The sequence below is a fragment of the Dermacentor andersoni genome, chromosome 3, assembly GCF_023375885.2.
Source record: "Dermacentor andersoni chromosome 3, qqDerAnde1_hic_scaffold, whole genome shotgun sequence".
Taxonomy (NCBI): Eukaryota; Metazoa; Arthropoda; class Arachnida; order Ixodida; family Ixodidae; genus Dermacentor; species Dermacentor andersoni.
The window spans coordinates 231,013,971-231,034,179 of record NC_092816.1 but is presented as its reverse complement, the minus strand read 5'-3'; the positions used below and the strand labels follow the sequence as shown (position 1 = coordinate 231,034,179).

At 47.6% G+C, this 20,209-nt stretch overlaps 1 protein-coding gene across 1 annotated transcript in view; it reads right to left on the bottom strand.

Moving 5' to 3' along the window:
* Nucleotides 1-20,209, bottom strand: part of LOC126536494 (glucose dehydrogenase [FAD, quinone]-like) — a 187,661-nt gene that overhangs the window by 133,544 nt on the left and 33,908 nt on the right. The window contains exon 2 of the mRNA XM_050183489.3: nucleotides 17,792-17,994. Within this exon, the coding sequence (XP_050039446.2) occupies nucleotides 17,792-17,994 (203 nt within the window). The remainder of the gene's footprint in view (nucleotides 1-17,791; nucleotides 17,995-20,209) is intronic.

Sequence of the window (20,209 nt, the reverse complement as noted above, 5' to 3'; positions counted from 1 at the left end):
TAGATAGATAGATAGATAGATAGATAGATAGATAGATAGATAGATAGATAGATAGATAGATAGATATATGCTGGATATTTTATAGGGGTGGTTAAAGTTGTAACCTTGGACACAATGGCAAGTTCATGCTAAATTTCATTAAAGCCATGAGAAGGAGAAATTGTTTTTTAATCCTGTCACATGTTTAGAAGTTGGGGCCCCGAGTTCAAGGTACCAATGACCGTGGCGATATCGCGGGTATCCGGACCAACATCTGCTCAACCTGCGCATATCCGTCTCGTAGTATGGAGTAGCAGCCTCCCCTATTCCGGGCTGGGATAAAATCCCACCTATCAGCCTCATCTTGCTTATATACACCTTTCGCATGTTGGCCTCTCAGTGACAACCTTTTTAGCATCCCAATGCTTCTTGAATCACAGGGCTCCCCTCACCTGCACACTTGCGGATGAAGATGCCTCATCATATGTTGTGTCCACCTCAGGACGAAAACCTCTCCCAGTAATCCCCACTTACGCGTGCCTCCCTTTCCATGTGCAACGGCAAATAAATGAAATGATTCAAGCGCAATAGAAAATTCCATTTCACTGGTTCTTAAGAAGCCCGTGTAGAAAGCGTCGTGCGACGTTAAAAGCACCCTTGCATGCTACCATCATTCCCCCTCTCCCAGCAGGGCAATCTCTTTTATTATTCTATTCTATGAGCAATTACTACACTCTCTAAGTAATGGTAGTCTCACGCGTAATCATTTGCTAGCGCGCACGAAATAACGAGCAATATGCGACGTAATAATAAGTCGCCCGTTAATGCATTGTTTTTTTTTCTCTGCGGAAAGAATGAAAGCACCTTCATAATGTCTTGTCAGTCCCTTGCTCTGTGAGCAAATAAAAACAAGTCATCATTGCTCTAGATGCCGGGAAAAACGACGCGCTGCAAAAGACGGGAATATTTCGCCAACTCTCGATGCCACCCCTTCAACGTCGTCGTACTAAATAGCAGTAATGCCCCATGCAGCCACGCAGATAACTTGTATTAAGATGTGAAGTGCTCTTGAGAATATCCGTAATTGTATGTTTACTCTATAGGGCAAGAGGTTAGCCCGTGTTGTGAGTTGTTTGTTGTCTAGAATCACTGAGGAAAGCGAGGGACCGGCCGAGGATGACTCAGCAGTAGTTGCTGCGCGGAGGCGGAAGTGTGATATTACGCTCTTAAGTGACAAACCTTGAGCCCTAAACTCTGTCTCGGGGCATAAATGTGCCATTTGCAAGACGAAAACAGCGTTGGACACAGTCCATCATAATGCACTGGCGCGCCAAATACGAACTACTTGTTATCATTTATTTTTTTTTTCGTTTTTTTTTATTATTACTCTAAGTGGTTCGTCTAGAGCCGAATGTTTCGGTCTACATTGAGGCGTCGCAGAAAGAATAATGGTGAGCTTTTGGTGAATCCACCTCAGGTGCATGTGAGCCATCACTTGGCGCTTGGTAAACCGGCCTCTGGAATATTGCAGTATTTATTGCACTGTTTAATTAATCCGCGTGTTAATTGTGAGAGAAGCTGGTGGAGACACAAAAGCACCAATGACTATCTGGTAGTAAGTCGTTCAGCGCTCTTCTCGGGGTGGTGCAATACAGGTCGCTTTAGCAAAAATTTGGCATCGTTGCAGCACTTCTATAAGACGAAACGAAATGCACCTAGCGCGTCCTGCCATGGCTTGAATGTTTTATTTTGTAGTTTGAATTAAAGTCGGTAGGGAGAGCTGGCAAAATAATTTTTCACCCGCCGTGGTTGCTCAGTGGCTATGGTGTTAGGCTGCTGAGCACGAGGTCGTCGGATCGAATCCCGGCCAGGGCGGTCGCATTTCGAAGGGGGCGAAATGCGAAAACACCCTGTACTTAGATTTAGGTACACGTTAAAGAACCCCAGGTGGCCGAAATTTCTGCAGTCCTCCACTACGACGTGCCTCATAATCAGAAAGTGGTTTTGGTTCATAAGACCACGTAATTTAATTTTTAAGTAATTTTTCATCGCAGAACAACACAAGAAGGCAACAATATTTTTTTTACTTCTACCACTAGTATCGCACCTATAGCGAAGATGCTGCACGTGTTGTGTAGAATCTTGTAGCACCACACATCTAAATCTATGGAAAATGCGAACCCACTACACTACGATGGGCCAGTGCAAATTAACTTTATTAGCTTTTTTTCCCTTTGGACACATGACCATTTTAAAAGCTGTTTGTGCACATCAGCCATTTTAACGCGATAGCGTTAACGAGCTCGTGTCGCAGAAAACCGGTGTCGTCGGCATTGGCGGCGTTGGCGGTGAATGAAAAATGGCGGAAGGCAATTCATAAATAAAAACAACTTGCAAGATGGGCTGGGTGGGAATCAAACCAGGTTGTCCGGAGTGTGAGACGGAGACGCTACCACTCGGCCATGAGTTCGATGCTTCAAAGCGGGACAAAAGCGCCTCTAGTGAATGCGGTGTGGCCTTAGAAACGTGCCGTAGAAAGTTCTGTTGCGGTGTATATTGGTAGTTATGAGCATGTAAATTACAGAAGTCGCAGTTAAACGCGTAGCGAAGTGCGTTTCCGCTACATTTCTTCTGCGCTTGGCGCGCACGCAGAGCCACCTTGCGGATAACACAGAAGACCCCCTCATCGCAATGTACCGCGTTTGCCCGGCAGGTGGCGCGCCCGCGCGAAGCGGCTCGGCTCCTCTTTCCGCTCAAAGCGCGATCTTTAGGTGCAGCGTCCAATGCGGGACGCCTCTGACGTGATCGCTGCGCCGTTGCGCGTCTGGTGGGAAAGCGTCCCCTGCGATGTGTGCCAGGCTGCTGGCGAGGAGTCATGCGTCTGCGTGGTGCTCCCAAGCGAGATAGAGGACGATCCTATCGAGGCGCCCCATGATCGCGTCCGCCTTCATGGCGCGTCGCGGCACGGCTGTCCGTGCCGATCACGACGTTTGGCTCGCGTAGATCGTTTCTCTCTCTGAGACACCGAGTTCTCTGGTTCGTTCCGCTTGCTCAGGCGCACGTTTCGTCTTTGTGTGACTCAAGAGCATGCCGAGCGAATGAGTGGCCGGTGCGAACGGGGTGCGATAACGCTATCGCGTTGCACTCTTGAAGGCGAAGCTTAAGCGTCCTCCAATTTTTCATCCACCCATTCGACTTCTAATACAGACTAATCAATGCAAAATTGTTTAAATAGGTACCATTCCAGGACCTGTACTGGTCGAACAATATCCGTACTCTTATTGCTAGGATTAAAAAAAGGACATAAACAAAAACACAATTCACACAGAAGCCAGAATATAACATACATTGTAACCCTGTGGGAAGTTCGTCATTCATTTTACTATTTGTATTCTCAATTTACTGACTCTCTCATCTGGGGTAGGACAATATATTGCTCAGCAGTCATGGAGGCATTATGGAATCAGGGTGTAGACGAGCCGTATGTAAAAATACTGAAAGACATCTATAGCGGCTCCACAGCCGCCGCAGTGCTCCATAAAGAAAGCAACAAAATCCCAATAAAGAAAGGCGTCAGGCAGGGAGATACGATCTCTCCAATGCTATTCACAGTGTGTTTACAGGAGGTATTCAGAGACCTGGATTGGGAAGAATTGGGGATAAAAGTTAATGGAGAATACCTTAGTAACTTGCGATTCGCTGATGATAATGCCTCGCTTAGTAACTCAGGGGACCAATTGCAATGCATGCTCACTGACTTGGAGAGGCAAAGCAGATGAGTGGGCCTAAAAATTAATCAGCAGAAAACTAAAGTAATGTTTAACAGTCTCGGAAGAGAACAGCAATATACAATAGGTAGCGAGGCACTGGAAGTGGTAAGGGAATACATCTACTTAGGGCAGGTAGTGACGGCGGATCCGGATCGTGAGACGGAAATAATCAGAAGAATAAGAATGGGCTGGGGTGCATTTGGCAGGCATTCTCAGATCATGAACAGCAGGTTGCCATTATCCCTCAAGAGAAAAGTGTATAATAGCTGTGTCTTACCAGTACTCACCTACGGGGCAGAAACCTGGAGGCTTACGAAAAGGGTTCTTTTTAAATTGAGGGCGACGCAACGATTTATGGAAAGGAGAATGATGGGTGTAACGTTAAGGGATAAGAGCAGATTGGGTGAGGAAAGAAACGCGAGTTAATGACATCTTAGTTGAAATGAAGAAGAAATGGGCATGGGCAGGACATGTAATGAGGAGGGAAGATAACCGATGGTCATTAAGGGTTACGGACTGGATTCCAAGGGAAGGGAAGCGTAGCAGGGGGCGGCAGAAAGTTAGGTGGGCGGATGAGATTAAGAAGTTTGCAGGGACGACATGGCCACAATTAGTACGTGACCGAAGTTGTTGGAGAAGTATGGGAGAGGCCTTTGCCCTGCAGTGGGCATCATGATGATGATGATGATGAATGCATTGCTGTGGCTAAGTTGGCCGTAAGCATTTGTCAGTAAAAACAAAGTACTGGTCCCGTTCGGCTATGCCATTTGAACCATAGAGAACATGGCGGTGGTGACGAGACACTCCGCCACACAGAAACAATCGTCATATCATCGTGGCGTTTTCACGGATACCATAGCCGAGTTATTATTGTCTGTCCAGGACTTGAATGTCTTTCTAGAGCAAAAGCACTGATTCACATCGATGAGTATTCATTAGAGCTTCTAGCAAACCAAATATTTTTGACGCTTTGGAACACCGCCCTTTTATTATTATTTCATAAGTACGCACAGCACACAAACAAACGTGCCCTGCGCCTGCAAACTTCATCGCACACGTCACACAGTTGCACACTCATGTTAGCTTCATTCGCATCTACGGTAAAACTGAAGCAAGCAACTCGTCTGCATTTCCACTTGTCATTCGTCTCTGGAACAGCCTTCCCAAAACATAGTTGTGCAAATTGACCGTGAAAAATACAGGCACTCACTCAACTCGCTTATCCCTTGTTAATCATACTCACTCTTTGGCTTTCTTTCCGTACTTTTTACTTGCAGTCTAGCACATTTGTTTATATACTTATGGCGCCCGTCTAATTTTTGTAATACTCAGCTGCATGTCATTATTTCTTCTGTAATTTATAAGCTGTGCACCAGCCTGGTGTTGCTTTTTCGACTTTCATACTATCGCGAGTTGCCTCTTTTTATGTGTGCACTTGCTTCTATGTCCCCCTTACTCAATGCCCCATGTAGGGGCCTTGTAAGAAATTTAAAATATGTGTTACTCAGATTGTAGTAGTGACCGACTGTGATAGGCGACAATACGAACACGTCCCTTCCACAAGGCATCGACCTTATGATGGCTTCATCACAGGTTATTGGCCATTTGTTTTCTTTATCCGTAAGCACGGGCATAGTTCTCACTGCTTCAGGCAAAATCAGGGAGTAAAAAAAGAAAGTTGGGAAAGAATGCGAATCACTAGCCGAGGTGGCGTAGGGGCTTAGGAGTTGCGCTGCTAAAGCCGAAGCCGCGGGATCACATACCGGCCACGGTGACCGCATGTCGCTGGTGGCGAAATACGAAAAAGCCCGTGTACCGTTCGTAGGGCGCACGTTAAAGAGCCCCAGCTGGTTATATTTATTCTGGAGTTTCCTGTTACGGCGTGCCTCATATTTGTATTGTGGTTGTTCACATGTGAAACAGCAGAATTTATAATAATCGATTCTCTGTATGAGCCGCCTATCGACGACGATCCTTGCACGACGTCACGGCCAATCTCATTTACATCATTTCGTGATATAAAAAGCCAAGAGAGAGAGACAAAGCGGATGAAAGACAGGGAGGTTAGCCAGTGTAAGTACCGGCTGGCTACCCAGTGCTGGGGAAAGGGGTAAAGGGAATAAAAGGAGAAAGAAGAAGAAGAGGAGAAAAAAAAGAAATCGGATAATTCACGCAGTAACGCGATAGTGCGCGATACAACACTCAAAGGCGATCGCACAACTCGCATGTCCTTAAAAACTTCAGCAAAGCCCTTAAGGCCTTGAGTGCCGAAGCCCGTCTGGACCAGTGTCCTAGAGCTTTTTCTTCTGTAAAGGGGCGATTGTCCAGTTTTTCGAGCGCGGTCACGAGCACTGTTCTTGGCACTTTGTAGCTGGGACAGTCACAAAGGAGGTGCTCAATCGTCTCCTCGCAGCCGCAGGTGTCGCAAGTAGGGCTGTCAGCCATTCCAATGCGGAATGAATATGAGTTCGTGAATGCCACGCCGAGCCACGGGCGGTACAGAAGTGTGGCTTCCGCTCGTGGTAACCCTGGTGGTAGACGGAGTTGCAGACATGGATCCAATCTGTGGAGACGTGCGTTCCGGAACTCATTGGTGTTCCACAGATTCTGCGTCAGCTCGCGGGCGAGGGAGCGAAGACTTGTGGCTGCGTCTGTTCGTGACAGTGGTATTGGGATAACGCGGGCACCATCGTGGGCCGATCGGGCGGCATCATCTGCACTGTGATTGCCCGAAATTCCGCAGTCACCCGGTATCCACTGGTAGATGATGTTGTGCCCCTTGTTGATTGCGTGATGGTGGAGTAGTCGGATGTCCGCCACTAGTTGCATATTTCGTCCGTGGTTGAAAGCGGACATCAGACACTGGAGAGCTCCCTTCGAGTCACATAAGAGGGACCATGACTGTGACGATTTGTGACAAATAAACTCTAGAGCAGCACAGATAGCTGCGAGTTCTGCAGCCGTCGATGAGATAATGTGAGACCTCTGAAACTTGAGGGTGACAGACTCTGCGGGAATTACCACTGCTCCAGCTGAACTATTAGAGGAGACAGAACCATCCGTGTAAATGTGGATGCGTTCTTTGTGTTTGTCATGTAGGAATGAAAGCACGGTTTGTTTGAGGGCGAAAGATGACATCTCCGTTTTCTTTTTGATACCGGGAGTAACAAGAAGAGCCTGGAGTGGATGGAGGCACCACAGCGGTATAGGTGGTCGTGCTGCAGGCGTGAAGTTTGATGGTAAAGTTCCGTGGTTAGCGGCAATAATCCTGCTAAACGCTGAACGAGGTCGAGCGGCAGGAAGGGAGGCGAGATGATGCGATGGAAGTCGCGCGAAGTGCCTGATATGCATCCTTAAAGCGACGACTTCAATATACGTATCGATAGGGTGGTCATGCGCGATGGCTATTGTTGCTGCCGTGGATGCATATAAAAAGCCAATCCGCTCCTGTTTTTCGTGCAGTTATTCTTGCTTGAATTGGCGGTACAGGTCAGCTCAGGGCAAGCTGCAACTTTGGACGCTATCACAGCTCAAACCCCCAACGAAGATTCTGCGCATGAGCCGCCTATCTGCAACGATCCTTGGACGACATCATGGAAAATCTCATCGATATTGTGATTTCCGGGTATACAAATCAGCTATCTTCAAGCTACGCCGATGGGCACGTCAGCTGGCCTCGCGTCAGCATCATGGTTAAACCGCTCCTGTTTTTCGTGCAGTTGTTCCTGCTTGGATTGGCGGTACAGGTCAGCTCATGGCAAGCTACAACATTGGACGATATCGCACCTCAAACCCCCAAAGCAGATTGTGCGCATGAGCCACCTATCTCCAACAATCCTTGGACGACATCACGGAAAATCTCATAGACATAATCACTTCCGGATATAAAAATCTGCGCTCTTTCAACTAAGCCCATGGGCACGTCAGCTGGCCTCCCGTTAGCATCGTGCTTAATCCGCTCCTGTTTTTCGTGCATTTGTTCTCGCTTGGATCTGCGGTACAGGTGAGCTCATGGCAAGCTACAACGTTGGACGTTATCACACCTCAAGCCCCCTACGAAGATTCTGCGCATGAACCACCTATCTGCGACGATCCTTGGACGACATCACGGAAAAATGTCATCGACATTGTCATTTCCGGGTATACAAATCTGCGGTCCTCCAGCTACGTCGATGGGCACGTCAGCTGGCCTCCCGTTAGCATTCTGGTTAATCCGCTCCTGTTTTTCGTGTCGTTGTTCTTGCTTGGATCGGCGGTACAAATCAGCTCATGCTAAGCTACAACGTTGGACAACATCGCACCTCAAGCCCCCTACGAAGATTCTGCGCATGAGCCACCTATCTGCATCGATCCTTGGACGACATCACGGAAAATCTCATCGACATAATCACTTCCGGATATAAAAATCTGCGGTCTTCCAGCTACGTCGATGGGAACGTCAGCTGGCCTCCCGAGCTGAGCTGGTACAGAGTAACCAGGCCTTTCTACTCAGAGTGCAACTGCTTGAGAACAAGCTTGCCAAGCGATGTGACCTACACTACGGCGACGCCGCCAGGCCGGAGGCGGTATCTAGTGAAATGCTACAAGACAACCAGCAATCGTGGGCTGACGAGCAAGATGGCATCTCAGCCCAGCTCCGGTCCAACATACCCAACCATGGCCAGACCGGATAGTAAGTTCATCGTGTGGCAGTGGAACTGCGCCAGCTTCCGGAGGTGCAGGCCTCAACTGGTGCAGTTCATCGAGGCCCGGGGGCCGCAAGAGAGGCCCCACGTCATTTTGCTACAGGAAATGGAAATGGAAACGATTTCCCTCCAGGGGTACTCAGCTGTCTCCTCGTTGGCGGAGAAGGGGCTCGGCATGGCGATACTTATTGCAAATAAGTGCGCCTTCCAGGAGCACGATCTCCGTCTTGGCAACACCAATCTGGAAGCGTTGCTCGTCAAGATCATACCAAACAGTTGGCTCAAGAACAGCATCTACGTCATCAATGTGTACTGCTCTCCTAGGGACAACCGGCAGACCTTCGACAGCCTAACAACCAAGGCATCGTCCAAGGCGAGGGAGACGCCGCTCGTTATGGCTGGAGATTTCAACGCGCCTCACGAAGCCTGGGGCTACGGGAGGCGCCCGTCCATGTCATTACTCGTCCGTGTCTTCTTTAGCGCAGTTCCCTTCTTTAAGCTACGGGAGAAGCATCCCCAAAGGCTGCAGACTCCTGCAGGCAGCGACTGACAGCTTCCTAGAACTGATAACCGACCCCACGCGCATGGGAAACTCGGTCTCGAGAGACACCACCCCAGACCTGGCCTTCGTCAAGAACGCACCGGGAGCGGAGTGGCACAACTTACAAGAGAACCTGGCAAGTGACCACTACATCGTGGAAATCTCCCTACCGGTCAGCGCGGCCCTGCAGAGGGCCTTCGAAATAGTCGACTGGGACGCCTTCCGAAAGAGAAGGAAGGACGACCTCGAAAAATTCAAGTCGTTTGCGGACCTCGTAGCGCAGCTCAAGAAAGATGTAGCTGCGGTCACCAGGACCGTCGAAACGGACCTCAAGCTCGATCGCATGGACGCTCAATTGGCGCACCTGCTTGAAGCCAAGAATTCCCTCACGGCCAGATGGAAGACGCAGAAGCTGAATCGCAACCTCCGAAGGAGGATCGCGGCCCTCAACCGCGAGATCGAATCGCACTGCAAAGAGCTCGGCCAGCAGCAATGGAACGAAGTATGCGCGTCCGTCGACGGCCAGATGCGTGCGGGAGGCAAGTGGAACCTCCTCAAGTGGTTATTGGACGACACGCAGTCCAAGAGGCTGGTCGATAGGCTGGTCCACAAGCTCAATAGCGAAAGCGCATCTGTGAACGAAGTGCTGGACGAAGTCGCGCGTCGCTACCTCCCCATAGGGCAGTCCGGGTCAGAAGATTGCCCCGCCTATAGCGGCAAGGCGGACGAGGAGCTCGACGCCCCCTTCTCCATCTCGGAAGTCAGAGCGGCCCTTCAAGGCCTCAACGGAAGATCGGCGCCCGGGCCGGATGAAATCTCGAACAGACTCTTTCGAAATTTAGACGACGGCTCGATCGAACTGCTCACCAAAGAAATAAACGATGTCTGAGAGGCCGGCATCTTACCGGATGCCTGGAAGGAAGCCTCGGTGATCCTAATTACGAAGCCGGGCAAGACACCAGCCATAGACAGCCTGCGACCCATTTCGCTCACGTCTTGCGTGGGCAAGGTGGCGGAGCATGTCATCCACAACAGAATATTGAGGCATGTCGAGGAACGACACCTCCTCCCGCCGAATATGGTCGGCTTCAGACCCTCGCTGTCCACTCAAGAGGTCATGCTGCTGATCAAGAGGCAGATAGTGGACGTGGTCACGAGAGACGTCCGAGGCATCTTGGCGCTGGACATCGCCAAGGCCTTCGACACGGTCAAGCACAAGCACGTCCTCGACTCTGTGACGCGATGGAACCTCGGCGAACGCTTTCACGCGTACGTGAGCTCTTTCCTAAGGGATCGCGAGGCCACTATCAAATTGGGCCAGATCAAGTCGGACGGATACGCGCTGGGAGCCTGCGGCATGCCGCAGGGTGTGGTGTTGTCTCCACTGCTCTTCAACATCTCCATGAGAGACCTATCAGTCCGACTCGACCGAATCGGGGCCGTCAATCTCAATCACGCTATCTACGCTGACGACATCACCGTGTGGTGCGGCGGTGGGTCGGACACAGCGGTGGAGCGGACCCTGCAAGAGGCCTTGCACGTCACGGAAGAATTCCTCGAGGGCACGGGACTGGTCCTCTTGCCGACTAAGTCGGAACTCTTGCTGTCACAGGGGATCGACCCAACCACGAACCCGCTGCTTACTTTCCACGAGATCACTACTCATTAGCAGCTGGGACGCAGGCAGTATCCGGCTCCTCACCCGAAGCTAGGCAGACCCCAGGCCTCGGTGCTGAGAATGTTGCAGACGGGCTCCCTTCCGTCTCGCTCAAGGCTGAGCCACTACAAGCCGGGTGTGGATCCCCGCTGCCCAGACTGCGGCGAGGAACGGACCACCTTGAACCACATGGCAATGTTCTGCGTTGCGTCACTCGCCTTTCAACCGGGAAGAAGACTGGGATGAAGCCGTCAAGAGCTACACCTGGAAGTCCAGCTTCGGGCTGTCCAAAGGGCCTGCGACAGGGCTGAAGATCACGGTCTTCCGCCCCCGGCGCGGTCTGCGACTACGACAACGTAGTCGCTTAGGACCAATTAAAGTTTCTTGTCTGTGTGTCTGGGCCTCCCGTTAGCATCATGTTTAATCCGCTCCTGTTTTTCGTGCAGTTGTTCTTGCCTGGATCGGCGGTACAGGTCAGCTCCTGGCAAGCTACAACGTTGGTCGATATCACACCTCAAGCCCCCTACGAAGATTCTGCGCATGAGACACCAATCTGCAACGATCCTTGGACAACATCACGGAAAATCTCATCGCCATAATCACTTCCGGATATAAAAATCTGCGGTCTTCGAGCTACGCCAATGGGCACGTCAGCTGGCTTCCCGTTAGCTTCATGGTTAATCCGCTCCTGTTTTTCGTGCAGTTGTTCCTGCTTCGATCCGTGGTACCGGTCAGCTCATGGCAAGCTATTACTTTAGGCGCTATCACAGCTCAAGCCCCCAACGAACATTCTGCGCATGAGCCACCTATCTGCGGCGATCCTTGGACGATCTCACGGCCAATCTCATCGACATCATCTTTTCCGGATATAAAAATCAGCGATCTTCAAGTTACGCGGATGGGCACGTCAGCTGGCCTCCCGTTGGTGTCATGGTTTACCCGTTCCTGTTTTCCGTGCAGTTCTTGCTTGGATTGGTGATACAAGTCCCCTCATGGCAAGCAACAACTGTGGACGCTATCACAGCTCAAGTCCTAACCATAGATTCTGCGCATGAGCCGAATATCTGCGATGATCCTTGGACGACATCGCGGCCACTCTCCTTTAGAGAATCATTTCCGGATATAAAAATCAGCGATCGTCAAGCTACACCGATGAGCACGTCAGCTGGCCTCCCGTTAGCATCATGGTTAATCCGCTCCTGTTTTTCGTGGAGTTCTTCTTGCTTGGATAGGTGGTACAGGTCAGTTCATGGGAAGCTACAACTTTGGACGCTGTCACATCTCAAGCCCCATCCGAAGATTCTGCCCATGAGCCGCCTATCTGTGATAATCCGTGGTACCACATCACTGCCACTTGCGTCAATTTCATCATTTCCAGATATAAAAAGTCGGCGATCTTCAAGCTACGGCAGTTGGTACGTGAGCTGGCCTACCGTTAGCATCTTGGTCAACCCGCTGCGGTTTTTCGTGCAGTTGTTCCTGCTTGGATCGGTGGTACAGGTTAGCTCATGGCAAGCTACAACTTTGGACGCTACCACATCTCAAGCCCCATCCGAAGATTCTGCCCATGAGCCACCTATCTGTGATGATCCATGGTACCACATCACCGCCACTTGCGTCAATTTCATCATTTCCGGATATGAAAAGTCGGCGATCTTGAAGCTACGCCAGTTTGTACGTCAGCTGGCCTCCCGTTAGCATCTTGGTCAACCCGCTCCGGTTTTTCGTGCAGTTGTACTTGCTTGGATCAGCGGTACAGGTTAGCTCATGGCAAACTACAATTTTGGACGCTATCACAGCTCAAGCCACCACCGAAGATTCTGCCTATGAGCCGCCTGTCTGCGACGATCCATTGGACGACATCATGGCCACATTTATCGACATAATCATTGCGGGGTATAAGTCATCAAGCTACGCCAATGGGTACGTCAGCTGGCCTCCCGTTATCATCATGCTTTACCAGCTCCTGTTTTTCCTGCAGTTGTTCCTGCTTGGATAGGTGTTACAGGTCAGCCTATGGCAAGCCACAACTGTGGATCCTATTACAGCTCAAGTCCTCACCATAGATTTTGCGCATGAGCCGCCTGTGTGCGACGATCCTTGGACGACATCAGGGCCACTGTAACTGAAATCATTTCCGCATATAAGAAGTCAGCGATCTTCAAGCTACGCCAGTGGGCACGTCAGCGGCCCTCCCCTTAGCATCATGACTAACCTGCTCCTGTTTTTCGTGAAGGTCAGTAACAAAACATCCACTATAATATCTAGTAACTGATGTCTTGTCCAGCGGACGAGTCCACATAGCGCTGATATGCTCACTCTGGTTATTCATGACTTTGCCTTATCCCTACTCTTGGTTTGCGGAGAAGTGGAGCCCAACTCTGGAACGCCCACTGAAGAACTACTTGCACAATTACTCGAGGGCCAAAAGAACATGTCTAAGCGTCTTGACGAAATAGAATCGAAGCTTAAGGTATCTGAAAATCTGCTTCTGCCCTTCAAAAGATTGACACGACTGTATCCCAAGTTGAAAAAAAGCATCGAAAGCTTGGGAGTTAAGCTCGTTGAGCAAGAAGACCATTCTAGAAGAAACAACAATATTGCTTTTGGCGTAACTGAGAAAGCTGATGAGACACATGATGACTTAATAAAAACTGTGACTGAAGGCGTATTTAGAAACACGCTTGGTGTTCCTGTTTGCTGGGCTTAAAGAATACACAGAATTGGTCAGAAACAGCAGAATAGAACACGACCAGTAATTGTGAAATTGATTGATTGCAGCGAAAAGAAATATTCTAAAAAATCCTTACATGCTAAAATGTGTCTCATGTTGTGTTTTCAAATGTGTTTCCGTGTCTCATAATTTTTCGGCAAGAACCAGAAAAAGACGAAAGAAGGTCTCGAATAGTGCCTCCGAAATTCGACGGGCAGGAGGTAAAACTCCCCTTTTTTATGACGCAATTTAAGTTGACAGCACGCTGTTTAAATTGGATGACGACCGAAATATTAGGATTCCTGTAAAGAGAAATCCCAGTGGTCGCACGGAATGAAACGAAGCAGCCACTGGAAAACCGTTCAAGTGTCTTAACCTGAATGCTTGCAGCATTGCAAGTAAACTACCTTGCATTTCTCGTGCGAACTACCTTTGCAATGACACACTCGATCATTGCAAAGGTAGTTTTGCACGAGCTTAGCTTGGTCATAGGAGAATTATCTCGGCCACCGAACACCGATAATGTTTTTTGGTAGGCCTAATGAATTTTTAAGCACATATAAAAGTTCTTGCCACATTTTAATGGGTGACAATTTTTATTTTCCCTTGATTGATTGGGACAAGGAAATCCCCAACGCGCTCTGTAATACGGCGGAGACTTTTCTCTGCCAGCTGGTTTTCCACGACCTGACACAACCAGTCAAAGAACCCACACGGATAGAAAATGGCACGTCATCCATTCTAGACCACTTCCTGGTTAGTAACAGCATTCTTCACCGCAGCCCCAAAATAAATGTATTTAAAGGCTTATCTGACCACAGTATGGCATATCTGACGATGCCACTAAAATCTGTGACGAAAAACAAGCCAGACGAACGCATGGTACCAGTATATACTCACACTGATGACGTTGTGATTTCGGACACGCTTGACATATCTTTTTCACATTTTGTTCCTCTTTCCCACTCTAGCGATAGCTCTGTTGATGACTTATGTTTTTTTTAAGAATCTCGTCTTGAAGTGTGTTAAATACTTTGTTCCCGTGAAGCGCAATATAGTGTGAACCACAAACCCATGACGAAACAGGTTGTACGGTTGGGACGATCGAAAGACAAAAACGATAAGAAAACAGCACCAAAATCTCTCATCCATGCATAACGCGTCTTGACTGGCTTAGTTGCGTCTGCAGCTAAAGCAGTGCATAAAAAAGCCATACTACCATAATGTGTCGCTGAAAAATGTTCTTCTCTCGTCCCCATCAAAATTATGGTGGCATTTCAGGCGTAAAAAGAAGTCCGTAGTAAACCTTTGCAGTGATGGAGTAACTATAGCAGACCACTCAATAGTTGCAAATTCGTTCAACCAGTTCTTCTGTTCAGTGTTCGCGGACGATAAGGGTAGGTTGGCAAGTTTCGAATTGTATAACGGTGACCACCCTTCAATTAATGATGTGCAAATATCAGAACAGAGCGTGTTCTCGCTCTTGTTAAACATTGATGCAAAAAAATCGCCAGGTATAGATGGTGTACCCAATGCCTTCCTTGTCAGATATGCTGAATGGTGTTCAAAATACTTGTTCGTATTGTTCAATGAAACGTTATTGCGAGCTGGCATTCCAAAAGACTGGAAATACGGAAAGATAATACCTATAGCTAAATCGTCAAACACCTCGCTGCCTGGTTTTTTAGGCCAATTTCATTACTATCCTCGTGCGCCAAGACATTCGAGCACATTAACGTTGAGCACGTGTACACTTTTCTAGAAAACAATAACTTCATTGATTCCAGATAGCATGGCTTCCGCAAAGGGCTGTCGACAATAACGCAGGTAATGGAAACTATCCATGATTTCGCTGAAGTTTTGGTTAAGCAAGGCCAAATCGATATCATATATTGACACGTGTACTTATCTTTATCGGGCGACCACGTTTCGCCGCCCAACAAATGTTATCGCACAGCGCGGGACGCGCCTGCGTGTATCGGAAGCTTCTGGAAAGTTATCGATGCTTCTATCCACTGTCTGTTGTCGCCAAACCTTATGTTATCTGATTTCATCACGTGACTCGAATGGTGTAGAACTTTGTGGAAGGCACGCGGGTCCGAACGATTGGTCTGGAATATTCGACGACTGCCGTATAAAAGCCGACGCGCTTGACCCGCTGATCAGATTTACGACGATCGCCGACTGTGTTCGCCGCTCTCGTTGTGCTATAAGTGTAGCCTGTTTTGTGGGCACAGGTTCGCCCAATAAAAGTTAGTTTTCTCGTTCACAGTATTGCTACTGTGTTCTTCTACGTCACCTATCTAGATTAATATGTAGATTTTCAAAAGGCTTTCGATCGCGTGTGCCACCAGAAACTACTTTTAAAACTGCAAGACATATTAAAAAACAGTACGCTGCTTGCTTGGATTGAGGTCTACTTATGTGATCGGCAACAGAGTATTTTTTCGAAGCGTAAGTTCCAGTGCAGCATCAGTTCAGTCAATGCCTCCTAGATAACACAAGGCCGGTGCACTCCGATTTGTAACATCATGCTACTTGGACCGAAATTTCCATTGCCAAGCCCAGCGTGACGAAGACGATGACGCCAAAACCACCGCGGCTCGATCGGGAGCGTCCCCATTAGATACTATGGCAGTCGGGCAAGGTAGCATGACGTCACGGATCGAAGTGCATCGGCCTTGTGTTATCTAGGAGGCGTTGGTTCAGTCCGGTATACCGTAGGGCTCCCTGCTGGATCCACTTTTCTTTTTGGTTTTTATTAACGACACCCTTCGTGATATACCTGTGAATATTAAGTTATTTGCGGGCGATTGTATCATTTATCATGAGATAAAAAGCCCGAGCGATCATGCCTTCCTACAGGTAGCTTTATCCGAAATTGAATCTGGTGCTCAACATGGCAAATGAAATTTAATCAGAAAAAGGCAGTAGCTGTGAGAATAGCTAAAGAAAAGCAGCCATTAACATTTGCTTATACAACTAACGGTCAGCATTTATCCTTCGTAGATACCTACAAATATCTAGGCATCATCATCACATCAGATCCTAAATGAAATTGACCATGTTACTTATATCCAAAATAAAGCTATGCGCGAAGTAGGTTTTTAAAGAAGGTCCTTGAGAGACTCCACACATGAAGTCAAATTAATAGCGTATAAAACGTTCGTTAGGCCTATCTCGGAATACTCCGCGGTAATTTGGGATCCGTAAACCCAAGCAAACATAACAAAATGTGGAAATGCTCAAAGAAAATCAGTTAAATGCATTTTAAATTCTTATAGCAGGAAATCATCTCCGAGTGTTCTTTTAGTCAATGCTTACCTAGAAACACTGCAGGCACGAAGACGTCGAGAAAGACTGAAATACATGCACTTGATCTAGCATGGTAAGCTTAACCTAAACAGAAATCACTACATTGAACACATTTCTCGACACCCAACGCAATCGTATCATTGTAAGAAGCTAAAAGGCTTTGCTTGTAAGATCGACAGTTTTAAAAATTCCTTGTTCCCGCGAACCATTCGCCTGCACCACAATGCGATGGAGTGTCTAACTCTCGATAATTTTTTTAAGATGCTTTAAATCATTTGTTTTGTTTACAAACTTGGTTTTCACTTACCTTTCCCTATCCTTCTTTAAGCTTTGATCTTGCATTATGTATCATTGGTTATCTTACTCGGGTAGTGTCGCTATTTTTCTTTTCGCTCCTGTGTGCGCACGCCCGTATTCATGTTTCTTGAAATGTCGCTACGCTTGCTGTCACTGGCGAATTCGCACTTGGCGCCCTTTCGTTTTAGTGTTGTATAATAGCGAAATATGACAGCGAGTGTATGATGGTGACGTTATCACCTTCAATGTAGGCCTATCAGTCATGTACAAGGCCTGGTCTTGTATAAAGTGCACAGCATCTTTCGTTGGCGATTCCGTGAGCGTGACTTTGTCTTTAAGTAGGCGTTGGTTGGTGTAACACAATCGTTTTGTTATTATTGCCTCTTATTATTGCCTTGTACTTTTCTGTGCTTCATGTAACACCCACTCCTGCCAAGGGCCTTCAAACGAAGGCTGCCAGTATTACTGAAATAAATTAATTAAATAAATATTAAAAAGCAGAATCAATACCATTGTAACCGCAACAACTGTTGCTAATTTAGCTATACACGTGGAATAGAAGGCTAGCCATCTAGAGAGAGAGAAAGACAGAAAAATAATATAAAGCCGTATCAGAAGGCTCACTTATAAACATGTGGTCTAATGCATAAAGCATTCGTCCTCGGCGTCAAAGAAAACGATGCACGAGCTCTCGCGCGCCGTGCTGGGCACGCGTGTGATTGGCACGATAGAATTACGCGTGCGACTGTGGCATCAGCGTCAACAGGATGCGCGATTTCTTTTTCGCACGAGCTGTTCGGCAAACAGCTTCCTTTCTGCTGCGCCGCTTCCTACCTGCTTGACGGTGGCGAATGCGCAGTTCGCCTGCGTCTCGGTGTAGAAGGCCCAGTCAATGTCCGAGCCCTGGCTGACGGTGGTGAAGAAGGGCACGTCGGTCACCGTGTCCTCCGGGCCGCCCGCCTCCAGCAGCAGCACCCGCGTCGACGGCTCCGCGGACAGCCGGTTCGCCAGCACCGATCCCGCCGAGCCGCCGCCCACTGCCGAACGAGGCGAACGGTCAGCACTGCTGCGCGCTTCACCCTCGTTTCGAGTGTTTTCTTTTTGGTCTGCTTGATTTCATTTTAATTAACAAACCGGCTGCTTCGGCGAGTTACTTTTGTGCTTCAATTTGCATAAAACAGGGGTTCCTAAAAATGTATCTGGAACGCCAACGCATTTCGACGGACAGTTGGAAAATTAATATCTCGGAACTGGTAATGTCCGCAGAATTCGTTCCAAGTTGAGACGCCATGCGAACTCTGCGGCTATACTTCGTAGATTGAAATGTGTGGCGTAAAGCAATGAATGAAGAAGTTAGCTACCCTGATTACGTTACTTATTCAACTGAAAATTTTGATTTCTCGCAGAATGGCCGCTTCATCGAGTAATTTAGATCAAGGATTAAAATTGTCCTATCTGCCATAGGCAAGCTTGAAAAAATTTGGTGCAGCTAAAAAAGAACACCTTATATATCATCCTAAAATGCTGCTTCATAGGAAATGATTTTTTTTTGCACACATCCGTTTTATTTGTACCATGTTACATTGGGTCGTTGTTTCTCGCTCTTGAGTGGGCTTTGCATTGCTCACGGCTAAGGACAAAAATCATCATGAGCCTGACTCATGGGTCAGGGCAATGTTCATGGTAGCTGGGCCGTCAGAAAGATCCCCTTGTGCTAACTTGTCGTTCATACTTTTATTTACATGAGTGCTCTTGCGTATTTGTTGTTTTATTTTTCTGGTCAACATGGATCTTAAGCTGCAAGTGCACAGTGATGTATTCATGGACGTATTTCTATTGAATTTCCCTTTAAGCGAAAATACGCTTATGTTTGTATTTAGGTGTTTTTGTATATCGTATGAAATGAGTGTTTCTCCATGGATGTGAATGTTTGCTGCTTTGCCAAAATAACCTTGAGCTTACACGTTCTCTCAACGCACATACTTTGTCTGTATCTTATTTTGCTAGGGTTATTTGCTATGTACTTATATACAAATTCATGTATTGTATTATTGCACAATGCAGATTTTGATACCTGCTGCCGAAAAAACTGGCAGGGAACAGAGACCTAGTCAAGCCGAATTGGTGGTTTTTTTTTTTTTTTTTGTCCGTGTCCTTACATGCGTACCTTGTGTGAATGCAAAATGAAGTTCAAGCATCTGTGACCAGCCGTGCAAAGTTAGGACTCAGGCTCCACTTACCCAGCTGTATCAATTATGCACAAAGTTGTGCCAAAACTAGACTGTGTTCCGGCACTAGTAAGAATTGTCGCTACTCAAGTTGTACGTACATGACTTTCGCCGCAAAAACAGTTCTTCCCGATAGAAAACTCGAAGGCTGAGAAGAAGATGCTCGCCAATTACAAAATTCTTTCGAAGAAAGATGAAGCCCAAACTGCGATTTTATTTCGTGGCAATGCTGATGTGCAAAACTTATTAGTTTTACCAGCCCTAAAGAACCGCTCGATTTTAGTTCGTTTAGATTACTGTTCGTCAATGATATAGCTTCTCTCTTATTTATGGGTTGACCATGGGGCAAACCAGCGCTAATTTTGGGCAACTAATAAATTAATCCTAAAAAATATCGATGCATTCGTATTACCACAGCACTTAGCTTAGGAAGCTGCAGAGTTATGTGTTTGCTTGCCTTATGTTGATTTATAGCGATCCGCTGGTCCGGAGGGACGGAATAGTTCCTATTTGTGCGACAAAAGAAAAAACCTATGTGTGTGTGTTTTTTTTACTGCACAAGAGCGCTACTTGTTGCCAAATGCTACGCCCATCGAACTTGTTCTCAGAATGCGTCAGAGTTACCGAGTAGGTGCTTGTAGGACTTGTTCATCAGGTGAATTGGATTTGAAAAGTATTAGCTAATACCATCTGTACCGAGGGCCGCTTGGATGTGCGCGTCTCCGTGATTTAAAAAGACATCGCCCAGACTATCCAGCCACTGACTGCGCGAAGCAGATCTCATGTCATGCACCCCCTTCGAATGACCCACACTAACTCTTGCCGACCGAACGTTTACAATGTCAATAACAAAACCATTTTTTCTCCCCAACAACATGGTACACTACTGCTGGGAAGTTGCGCCCTCTGCAAGCAGGGAAATTCTTGCCCAACTTCGCACTAACATTATAAATTCTACACTTCTTGGAACTTTTCTATCACTCCATTTCGTGTTCCGAAGATGATGTCGTTCCACAGGGACCAT